The 11,530-nt window shown below is 47.5% G+C and overlaps 1 protein-coding gene across 1 annotated transcript in view; it reads left to right on the top strand.

Annotated features, from left to right (window-relative positions):
• MDGA1 (MAM domain containing glycosylphosphatidylinositol anchor 1) overlaps positions 1-11,530 on the top strand; it is a gene marked incomplete at both ends in the record, with an annotated part of 92,756 nt that overhangs the window by 58,396 nt on the left and 22,830 nt on the right. The window contains 3 exons of the mRNA XM_010166415.1: positions 1,960-2,137; positions 3,182-3,205; positions 10,591-10,743. Coding sequence (XP_010164717.1) covers positions 1,960-2,137; positions 3,182-3,205; positions 10,591-10,743 — 355 coding nt within the window. The remainder of the gene's footprint in view (positions 1-1,959; positions 2,138-3,181; positions 3,206-10,590; positions 10,744-11,530) is intronic.

The raw sequence follows: 11,530 nt of genomic DNA, 5'->3' as shown, positions 1-11,530 counted from the left end.
CTGCCACCAGCCCCCCCCAAGTCAGGCTCTGCTCCCCAAAAAGCCCCATGCCAGGAGCTGTACCAGTCCAGCCTCCTGCTTCTGGCTTGTGACACCTCCTCTCCCCCCAGATAACTGGGGGTCTGGTGCTAATGACCCCAGGTGAGGTCGCTGCTGCTGGGAGCCAGCTCCACTCTTGCTTGGCAGAGTGGTGTTGCGGAGGGCTGACAGATGGGAGGGCTGAGCAGTAGGCATGCCAGTTGGATCAGCACCCAGCTTGTGTGCGTGCAGTTGGGGAGCTGCTGATATGAATGGATCCTGGCAGCATCCCGGTGCCAAGTTCATGCTTGGTTCCCAGAGTCACTGCCCTGGTCCTGCGCTCCAGGACTGCTCGCAGGTGCCTCACAGGAAGGCACCGAGCTGTAGGAAGGCACCAGCCCTCTGACCCATCTTGCCTCGGGGAGGAAGAGGGTGCAGGAAGCAGTTCTTCAAGCAATTTGCACCCTGATCTGTTTAAGGCAGGTAAAAATTTGTTGCTCACTGCGAGAACCACATGAAGCCATGGGTTCCCAGGGACCAGTTCCTGCCCCGACATGGTACCGTGGCAGGATCTGGTCCAGCCCTGCTCCTTCACTTGGGAGCACTGTCCAAACTGTGGGCAGATCAACTCAGGTGAGTAGGTGGGTGCTGGCCATGGTGGAAGTGAACAAGGTTCTGGCAGGGGAAGCTCTCCAGTGGCAGCCATTGCTTCTGAGTTTGAACTAATGGTTATGTACGTTAGGGCTGGAGGCAGGCAGAAGAGGGATTGCATGTGCTTGCTTTTACCAAGCACCACATCCGCATTGCTCCCCTGCTCTGCCTTGCTGATGGCATTCGCTCTTACCATGCCCTCACTCCATCTTTTTGCCCCATACTCTCCACATTGTAAACCTTCCTCCCTGCATCCTTGTTGCAGTCATCCTGTAACTTCAGAGTTAATGATGAACACTGAGCCTGCCTATCAGGAGAATTGCCTTTGCAATGAAACCTGTCAGCCCAGAGGATATATCAAAGGCAGGGGGAGGCTTCGTGTCTGGGACAGTAAACACTGGGCCGTGGAAAGCCCTGCCAAACGGTCTTTTTACCAGGACCAGCATCCCCAATAACATATCTTGCTACAAGGATCCAGGCACTGCACAGCAACAGGCAGGAAATTGTATCTTTACAGTGTAATCCTTGTTCTTGTCCTTCCCCCGCCAAGCAAGCGTGACTGTTGCAGGGAAGTTTCACTGACACATAATTCATCTTTTTTAGTGGTGGTGATTTTGACAACAATATTTTCCCCATTTCTTGAAACTTCCTTGCTGCCTTAGCAGACTGAACAATGTTCAGCTCCTATGGTTCAGCTAGGATGGTTCAGCTCCTTCCTTGGTGGGCACCAGAGAAAGAGGGAGCCTATGGATGACTGCAGAGGACTGCTAGCTTGAACTAGACCCCTTGCTCTGGTCTGCAGAGGCAGCATGGTTCAAGAGTGAATCCTATGGAAGTGTACTGAGGAAGCATGGCAGTAGACAGGTCCCAATTAAATGCCACAGGACCCAGGCAGCAAATGAATTAATTCTGCAGCAGTGATTGTGAACCAAAGGGTGTCTTGGCAAAATGCCATGCTGCATGTGCACAGGACCTTGGTGCACTAATGGAGGTGAGTTGGATTCATTCCTCCCCTCTTGGATACACTGGTTCTGACATGGAGTTGCTCCAGGGCCCGTTCACGTTGTCCCCGCAGTCAGGAGGACCCAAAGGCTTTCTGTCACGGAGAGCTCAGGCTCCTGATCATTGTTCTGTACCAGGGCTGAAAATTTTCAAACCAATTCTGCATGAAGATCTCATTGATAAACCAGATGTAGGAAGAGGAGGAATAGGGTATTAGATGGTGGATAGGTTCCCTCAGATTTCCAGTTTCAGGATTTTTGTAACACTGTGGATTCTTTTCCTATGCAGCTGGCTCAGAGAAACAGCATCCAAACCTTCATTCCCGTGCAGAAAATGGAGAAAGGCTTGTTGCTGGAGCACATCTTGCCAAACCTGAAAGTGCCTCAGAGCTATGAAGTTCGCCTCACACCCATCACCAGCTTTGGGGCTGGGGATATGGCTACCCGCATCATCCGGTACATGGAACGTAGGTGTCTCCTCCTCGGTCCTGGCTTCGAGAGCAGGTCCGAGCCTCAGGCCTAGGGACATGGGCATGCATAGATGTTGTCTTCTGTGACCCTTGGGTGGATTTCTCTGCTTTATGGAGTTTTGATGGCACAGTGCTATCACATTTGGCTGTATCTTTGCTGTTGCCATCAATGCAGAGGACTAGATAGAGACCTCTGAGGGCCAGTCTCCACTCATCCATCATTCACCAGCTGACTTGCATTCTCTGCAATATGGGAAAGAGATCCTCAAAGCCCTAGTCCATGGCACTATGGCATATTTTACAGGGCAGCCACTGGACACTGCATATTAGCCACATGCCCATAAAAGTAAGAGGATTTCAGGGGGCTTCAGTTCTTTCCAGAGCTGAATGCCAAGTTCTATTCCTAACTAGTTGCTAGTAAATCTATAACTCTGTCCAGTACCCTGAATCCCAGATCATCCCATTGATATACATTGGGATGCTGGGGAGAGAAGCATGGTCAACAGCTCACAACTCTCCCCATTCCCACAACCCTATGGTTTCTTTACTCCCTTCAGGAGTTTGGACCCTGTATTTCATCAAGAAGTACAGATCCCCCTTCTCCTATGTTTGCATGATTTCACACAACCCTCTTGTCCCATGAAGTGACAAGTGTCACTGGTGTATACCCCAGGATACTTGTTGTCTCAGATTTCCTGTGTCTCATTTTTATATCCCTCTTCGATACCCAAGCTTTAGCTCCCAGTGAGTGCTCCAGAAAGAAACTGGTTGGATTGCTGGAAGGGTTCCCCTGTGCGATCCCAGGATCATCCCTTAGGTGGGGTTTTCTTAAGGTCCGTTGCTGCTTGGGTCAGAGAGTCAGCATGTTATTCCATCACCAAGGCAGACACCAAGCACTGCTGTTTCACAGGGATGCTGCTGGAAGATTGGTGCATCTGTGACCTTTCTTGATGTGTTTGTTTTATTTTCAGGCTTTGATTGTGATTTGCGATTTGAGAGAGTACTAGCTGTTCTGACTTGTTTTTCTGTTTCCTCTTGCAGCAATCAATTATCCCAACCCAACAGGTAAGCAACAAGACATTTGTATTTATGTTTTGAACGTAACACATGTTAGTCAAGTGCTCCAGCAGATCAGAGAAGCCAAACAGCTGGAATACACTGCTGACTATGCCAAATATTTTTCCCCAGAAGAGGATGAAATTGCATGCACTAATGCCTCCAGGAACTAATGCCATTTGTTGTACCTCGAGTTATTGCCAAGACGTATACACCAGAGATATACCTCCCACTCACACCTGATATTTCTGTGACCGGATAGGCTGTGATTTTGAAGCAACCCTCCCCGTAATAATAGCTGTCTGCATCCAGTAAGCAGGTTATTAAATGTTCCCTAAAAGACCTGTATTTAAGGAATGTATATCCCCCATCCTCTTCAGACCAAGAAGGATACCACTTGACATCTCTGCAAGCACTGGAACAGGCTGCCCAGGGAGGTTGTGGAGTCTCCTTCTTTGGAGACATTCAAGAACTGCCTGGACGCCTTCCTGTGTGATCTCATTTAGGTTCCTGCTCCATCAGGGGGGTTGGACTAGATGATCTTTCAAGGTCCCTTCCAATCCCTAACTTTCTGTGATTCTGTGTATGGATCAGTTTCCAGCTCAGATCTGGCTCTTCTTGCAAACTCCTTGAACACAGTCCCTTTCTTCTTCCCCTCTAGTGTCATCACCGTTTAAGTGCTTTTTTTACCTTTTGCTCATTCCTGCCAAGATGCAGACCCACCTTTATTGACCATCCAGAGTTCCAATTGATTTTGAGAGCAGAATACCCAACATCTCAGAATGATGGTCTTTGACAAGAACGTGAGGGTGCCCATCAAGAGTAAAAGAGTACTTGTAGTGTGCTCTAAGTAGTGGTGGTGGAGTGACCTTTAGGGGATGAACAAAGTCCCTTTGCTTTGATTGTTGGACACAAGCCCAGGCAAAGCTCTTGGGCAGAGATGGGCAGACTACTTGCTGGTGGTCCATGGGGAGTAGGTGGTTCCATGTAGCTGTTTCTTTCTCCATGTTTCCTGCTGCTGAGTCAGTATTCAGTCTTTTTAGCTATTACTGTGTGTAGGCAAGTGCTACTGCTGCACTGCAGGGTAGTAGTGGGAAAGAGAAGCCAGGATTAGGCAACAGGAGCCAGAAATCAGGCTATGGGGTTGTCTTGTTAAGGCAGCCATGAGGCATTCACTCTTGCAAATTCACACTCTGAGGATGGTTTGGTGAACTATACTCTGCCTGAGAGCAGGAGCTGCTTATAGAGTCAGAGGGATTTTGTGGCTCTAATTCATTATTCCCTTTGCTTTGCTTATCCCCACTCTCTGATCCTCTTTAAACATTCTTCATAGGAGACTTCCTGGGAAACACTGAGCCTATTGCCAGAGACCCACTCCAGAATGTGTCCCTCTGTACTCGCTGGAGGGGGCAAACGTCCCAGCCCGCAGGAGGAAGTGACGAAATCTGGCCTTTTGCCAGTTGCTTTTATACTGCATAAATCACTGGTAAAGCCAGAGCAATTTCAGTCCTAACTGTGTCAATCTCCTGGGGTCTTTGTAAACTGAGCCTTCAGACCACTTGCCTGGGGTTGCTTTTGGCAGCTTGATTGAGACCAGAAAGGCTGCATGAAATTTGCCTATGGTGGAGAGTAACTCGGTCACACTTGTATTTTCATGCAGTAAACTCAACACTTAAGATTTCTCCTTGATGCAAGTTACCCAGCCTGTGCTGGATATTGTGACCTCTGGGCTAGTCATCAGGGTTCACACCTTGAGATAGACTGCCTAAAGTTGCACCCACCACACTTGCTTTCAGAGATGCCCCTTCCTTTCAGACCTGCTGCCAGTGAAATAGGAGCCCAAAGGCTCTTAGCTCTGTCTCTGGGCCACAGCTCAGTTCCCACACTCTCATCCCAGTGACATGGCAATCCCTGCGACTACCTCTTATTTTCCCACTTCCCCTGCAACCATCAGCCCCAGGGAAAAGGGTTGGGACAGGATTGTAAAGATATCCTCATGCTAGGCTGCCCAGCCAAGTTCTGGGAGCAAACATTGAGAGCTCTCAAGTGAAAGGCAAAGATTAGATGATTAATGCCTCTGGCAGCCTGATCCAAGGGCATGCACAATGGTGATTAATTTACAAACTCTGAGAGTCACTTAATACAATTATTTCTTCATGCATTTTCTCTCTCAGCATAATAAGATGTTAATGACATTGGGGCAGGCATGCATGTGGCATAGTTACAGAGCCCAATACTGGGGTTATAAAGCAAAAGCGAAGTGAAAGTAGAGGAAGTGAACAAAAGACATTAAGGATTTCAAATATTTACAGGTTAGCAGTAAGACTGACCGTAACTCTTAGAAATCAGTTCATCTGGTTCTAAAACCCAGAATTTGTCTTTTAAAAACTGCCTTAGAATTATCCTAATTCTAAGATATTACCTTGAAGATCTCTTAGAATAACTGATCATTTTAATGTCATGACTAAATTCCTGCTCTCCCCTCCACCCCAGGTGCTGGGGAATCTGCTCTGTCCTTTTTACCCCTCCCCTGCAATTTCATTTGGATATAGCCTCCACTTTCTAACCCAAACTCTGCAGTTCTGTCCTGCAGGCTATTCCACCTCATGAGCAGTGGATGGTTTGGTTTCCCTGCTTCTAGCAGATGTAGCCTTGAAACCTTGGTGATGAGGGCATTAAGAAGCATATGGGATTGCTGGTTTTTTTCTCTTGGCCAGTGTGTCTTGCCCTTCCAGAGCAGCAACACTTATTTCTCATATATCTGCAGTGTGGCTGGGTGTGATGCTAAAATGTTTTGGGATCCTGGACAAGTACACTGTGTGGTGGTCAGTACCAGATACTGGTTCTTGTAGATTACTCTGGCTTATTGCTTACTGTCCTGTCTCTGATAGCAACTCATAGTCCAGAGGAATCTGAGCTTGTGGCCCCGGTATGAACAGGTGGGATTGAGATATGAGCCTGGTGTTAGAGTTGGATTCCTCAGCTCTATGCCTGTTCCTCAGGAACGTGTGTAATGAAAGGTTAAAAAAGGTGACTGCCAGCAATTCCTTGTATCCTAATGGCAAATAGGATTGTCTGGGCTATGTTGTCCCCTTGTCACAGGTGGAGATATTAAAGCAGATGGCAACCCAATATGACCCAACCAGTTACAGTACTGTGGAGCTTCCTTCTATTAGTGGTTATAAATGCTTTAGAAATTTACCATGGAAAAGGCTGTTAAATGCTCTTTCTTAGATCTCAACATACTTTGAGGTCACAGTAGAGTTTTCACTGTCTTCATCTTTGTCGTAGTTTAACTTGTCTGGTAGCCAAAATTAACTCTATCCCAGCCAAAACCAGGACAATCTTCTAGATTGGAAAACTGATCTCCAGAGAGAAAGTGCTAGTCTGTGGGTCCCGCAGCAGGTCTGCAACAGAGCTGAGGCTCAGAGCATGGCCCCATATGCTCCAAGCCAGTTGCAGTCATCAGACCACAGCTAAATGACGAAGGCAATTTTATTCAAGTGCACTCCATCTGCTATTCACTCATAGACTGCAGCTAGAATAGGATTATTATTTTTTGCATTCATCTGGCAGACAGAATTTCAGGACCAGGGATGGCTTCCCTCTAAGGACTTGAAATGAAAACCTCCATTATGTTTCTCAAGAAAGCAAAGCAACAAGAAATGCTAATAGCCACAGCAGAGGGCCTCTCCCCAGGGAATGCAGGGGGGTGTCTGTAACCAGGAACAAACGACTCTGTACTGTGAGCTGCTGCCACTGCAAAGCCTGCCGAGGAAATCTGTTTGTGAAGACAGTGCTAAGTCCAGCCTTTGAGGAACCAGCTCCCCTGCCATCTCCACCTCACCTCTAACAATCCAGAGAACAACCTCTGTGTTCAATATTTAAATCCACTGTTTAATTTTTAAACAGGAAGCTTCCTTTGTGCCGCAGTGCTGAGCCAGGATCCCTGGCAGATGGTTTGAGTCTGCAAGAAGGTTTGCTTCACACAGCCGAGGTCAACAGTTAGATCATCACTGTGGCCTCTGAGACACAGCAGGTCATTTAGAGGTTTTCTTTGCAGCTGGATCTGCCAGGTTTCTCTTGGTGAACTTTGCTGATAACCATCCAGAGGTGATGTGCTGGAAGTGTCCCAAACCACACTGAACATCTCTTAGTTATTCTGGGCACCTCCACTTCTAGCTTGGAGAAGCACCAGAGCTTTGCCTTCCTATTGCTTGTTTTAAATCAAAGGACCAGGAGTCAGAGCACTTGGGTTCTGTTTCCAGCTTTAGCACTGCCTGCTATAACATATCTCTCTGTACTTTTATACATCTGTTTCCTCACGTGTAATGCAAGAGATACATAGAAAGAAGCATTGCTACCTCATAGAGGTGTTAAAAAGCCTTGTTCATTAGTTGTTGCAAAGTGGCTTGAGATTCCAAGCTAAGCAGAGGCAATGGGCTTTAGTTATAAATTCCCACACAGCAAATGATGTTGCACATAAGCCTGATCACTTTGTGGTACCTGGGGTGCATAGCACCCTTCTCTATTTTATGCTTTCTGCTAGAAGTGTTGCCTTCTGAAAGTATCTGCATCTGAGTGAGAGGAGAGGAGTCAGGGCCCTGTTTGGGCATTAAAAGAGCTCTCTTCAAGCTTTTGAGTCATCTTCACTGAACAGTCTCATCCCATGGGTGTAGGGGGGCTTCTTACAATTGAGGCATAGTAGTCCATCAGCTGGCACAACCAGGCTTTGGCACTAAGCTGGGAATACTGTTCTCAGTCCTTGTGTCTTGCACAGCACTCTCTGATCTCCACCTGAGCTTGGGCTTTCTCCTTGATCTGCCTCTCCTTTGGTTTCTGTGCCTTGTCCTTTGTGGGTTTGCTCCCTCTCAATCAGTTGCCTGGCTGGCCTCTGTGTTACAGCTTTCAGCTCTGCTTTCCTGTTAAGGGAATTTTGTGCTGGACAAACATGTCACCTTTCTCCTCTGAAGGTCCATGTGCCCAACAGGGTCAGAGGTGCAAACCATCCTAGTCCCTTTGATCACAAAAGGACAGTTACGGTGGATCCTGCTGTGCAGGATAATGCCATTGTAAGAGAAAACTCAGATCTTCTAACTGCAGCTGGCAAACTGTGAGCTGGAGCCATGCAAATGTTTGTCTTCAGTCCAATGGAGAGAAGCTGGGTTGTCTGATCGACCCAGCAATATCAGAAAGCTCTGAGGACCAGTGAGTGTCTGGTGCAGCAATGAACTCTCTTGTCTCAGCCAAGAGGGCTGGGGAAGGAAACTTAAAAGCTGCTTCCTTACTTTCTTCCGTCTCCATCTCCTTGTGCTGGGGATGAAATGGGCCCCCCCAGCCCACACAATTGCCCTACCTCAGACCCTGGCAGGTTTTTTGCTTTTCCTCCTCTTTCAGCTCCAGCTGTCTGTAGCCCCTGTGCTCTGCACTTCGGAGCAGTGGCTAATTTGGATTAGGATGCTAATTAGAAATGAGCGAATTGAACGGAAAGCATTTAGCCAGGGTTAATCAGCAGTTAAGTGGCCAGCCCAGCCCAGCCCAGCCCAGCCCAGCCGAGCTCCCGATGGCTGTAACTTGGCTCACAGGAGCAGTTGCTGAGCTTACAGAAATCCCAGCTGCCCTGGTCCGTGAACCAAGCCCGTGGCTTGCAGCACTGTCCCCAGCCTGTGGTGCTGAAGACCTTTTTGCAGGCCACAGCAGGAGACTGCCTCCTCTTTTCTCACTGCTTTGAAGAATGCTGGAGAGAGACAGGCAAGAAGGAGGAACAACAGCATGGAGACCCCATTTCCCTGCCACAGGGGTCTGCAGGCTTTTGATTTCCAAATGGGAGGGGATAGGGAGAGCCTTAGCTGCAGGGTAGGAACATGAGGTGCAGCAGCTCAGAAAGAAGATGCTGTTCATTCATGGGTAGTCTCCTCTCTGGTACAAGATGGCAGATTTTGATGTGCATGGTGGGTGTGTGAAGCTCCTACCATCACAACATACCATGTCTGGAGCTTTTGGCCCTGGCAGTGCAGAAAGCTCCTCTTGCCCATTCCATCCTTGGTACCCAGCCCATAGGTTGCTGACCCTGCTCTGCCATACATGTCCTACCAGAATCACCCATGCTAAAATAGAGAGCCTTCTGCCAAGGAACCAGAGCAAACCGCCACTGAAGGAATGCAGGAGCCCATGTAGCCATTTAGGTTTCTCTTCATCTGGGCATAACAGAAACCCACAAAAGTTGAGTCTTGCACATGATGCACATCCTAAGCCTTTAGCAAGAGCCTAATTTTCCTCTCTGTATATGTTCTTTCATGGTTTTTAAGTACTTTATCTTTTGGTTTCATAGCACAACTCATTGCTCTTACATAAAGACAGAAGGTAGAGAGATCTGTGCTTATTGTGTCTGTGTTACAAGGTCTGAGATCCCACTCTCAGCCCATCATCCAGCTCCAGTTTCTGCCCAGGGACCTTTCAGAACACAAAGCAATTTTGACATGGGGTCTTGGACCTGTTTTTCTCTTTCTCTTCTGCCTGTTTCCTCCATCCCTCTCCTACTGAGTCACCAGTGCAAACCTGGTTCATGGCCTTTGTTTTTGTGGCTCAGGAACTACCTTTTTACCACAAAAGTTACCATCTTCAGCCTGGTGAAGTCCAATTCATTCCAATCCCTGCAAGTCCATATTGGGTTATGTCTATTCACAAGATTTTTCACCTGTCTTACAATATTGCTGTAGGGTGTGATTGTCTTGTGGTAGTAATAAAGCTGATCCCTATTGCACATGTGGTTGATCCTACATAAAAATCTTTTACCTACATGACTTATTTTGTTAGGGGAACCAGCATAAACTGCAATATCAAATGTGCCTGTTAGCTGGTATAAATTGGATGTACTCTAGCTAAATGACACATTTGTAGCACTGAGCTGACCTCTTTTCCACAGCTGATTTTTTTCATGTGTGCCATAGTTTAGTTTAATATATAGCCCAAAGAGGGGTCATCTGCTGGCGATTTTTTCTCTCTCCTGGGTAAATTATTCTACCATCAAGTTGTTCTGGTTTAAAAGCCTTTATGGCCTGTTTGCCTTTAATGGTCTTTTTACCCTCCTTCACGTTTTCACCCTCAGACCTCCCAGCAGAATCTCTCTTTGTCTTTAGCCCTAATAGCTGCCTTCCATTTCCTCAGACCATCACATCCATCAACCTGGATTAACCCTTCCATAATCATACCAATCACAAATATATTCCTTTTCAGCCTCCTCCCGAGGTCGAGTGCTGCCCATCTCTCCCCAGCTTGATGCAGAGCTGCAGTGGTGGCATAGCAGTGCTGTGCAACTTGCTGCAAGCACCTGGGCAGCCTGGAGGAGGAGGTTTGAAAAGCCACAGCTGACCAGCCCCTTCCCTTCCCTGCAGATAACACCTGCCGCTTTGAGGACGAGAAGATCTGTGGTTTTGTGCAAGACAAGATGGACAACTTTGACTGGACCCGGCAGAACGCCCTGACCCAGAACCCCAAGCGCACCGTCAACACAGGGCCTCCCACGGACATCAGCGGTACGCCAGAGGGTAGGCACATGTCTGGGTTTCTTTTGGCTTGCCAGGAGTCCTGCAGCTCTGGGAGCTGGTGGAGTGCTGATCTGCTTTCCATACAACACGCTTCTCCTCTGCACGGGGTGCAGGGAGCAGGCAGTTAATTTGCATGTTACTGATTGGCATTAAACACCCAATTAAAACACCCACGACTTTGTTTAAGGGAATAGTGTGAGCATTAGTTCTTGTTACCAGCTAATTGTCTGCTGCTTAATGCCCTTGTCCCATTTGATGCTTGTTTTGAAGTCAAAAAAGGATAAACAGGTAGGACAACATCTCTAACACCTAGAAATGGCCCTGCTGGTTTTAGCCAACTGTTTACTCAAAGAAGGTCCACGGGAAGCAAACAGATCTTCTTAGTACCTAGAAGGAGCATGAGAGACCAGGTGGGAGATGCCTGCAGGGTGGCAGCAAGTGCCTCACCTCTACCTGGCGTAGACTGGTGGTGTGTATTGTTCACGCTAGCTGTGCATGGAGTACATGCTCCCATTTTAGCTGGATATTACTTTCCCCTTTCTCTAATGAGGAAAGTAAATTTGTATGCAAGCACAGATCTTTGAACTCAGAAAAAATGGGAAACATCCAATGGCCAGCTAAGGAAATGGCTTTTCCCATTAGTGTTCAGTACACCAGCCTGATCAAGCATTGAAAGCGATGCCAACAAATTAAATAGCTAATCTGTTCCTCCCTGGGTTGTTAACAACTACTTTGGTATTGTTCTCTTTAGATAACAATATTGTTTAGGCCAGATAGACAGAATTCT

The sequence above is a fragment of the Antrostomus carolinensis genome, unplaced genomic scaffold, assembly GCF_000700745.2.
Source record: "Antrostomus carolinensis isolate BGI_N321 unplaced genomic scaffold, ASM70074v2 scaffold15394, whole genome shotgun sequence".
Classification (NCBI taxonomy): Eukaryota; Metazoa; Chordata; class Aves; order Caprimulgiformes; family Caprimulgidae; genus Antrostomus; species Antrostomus carolinensis.
Note: the sequence above shows the minus strand (reverse complement) of the source record. Positions and strands in the feature narration are given on the sequence as shown.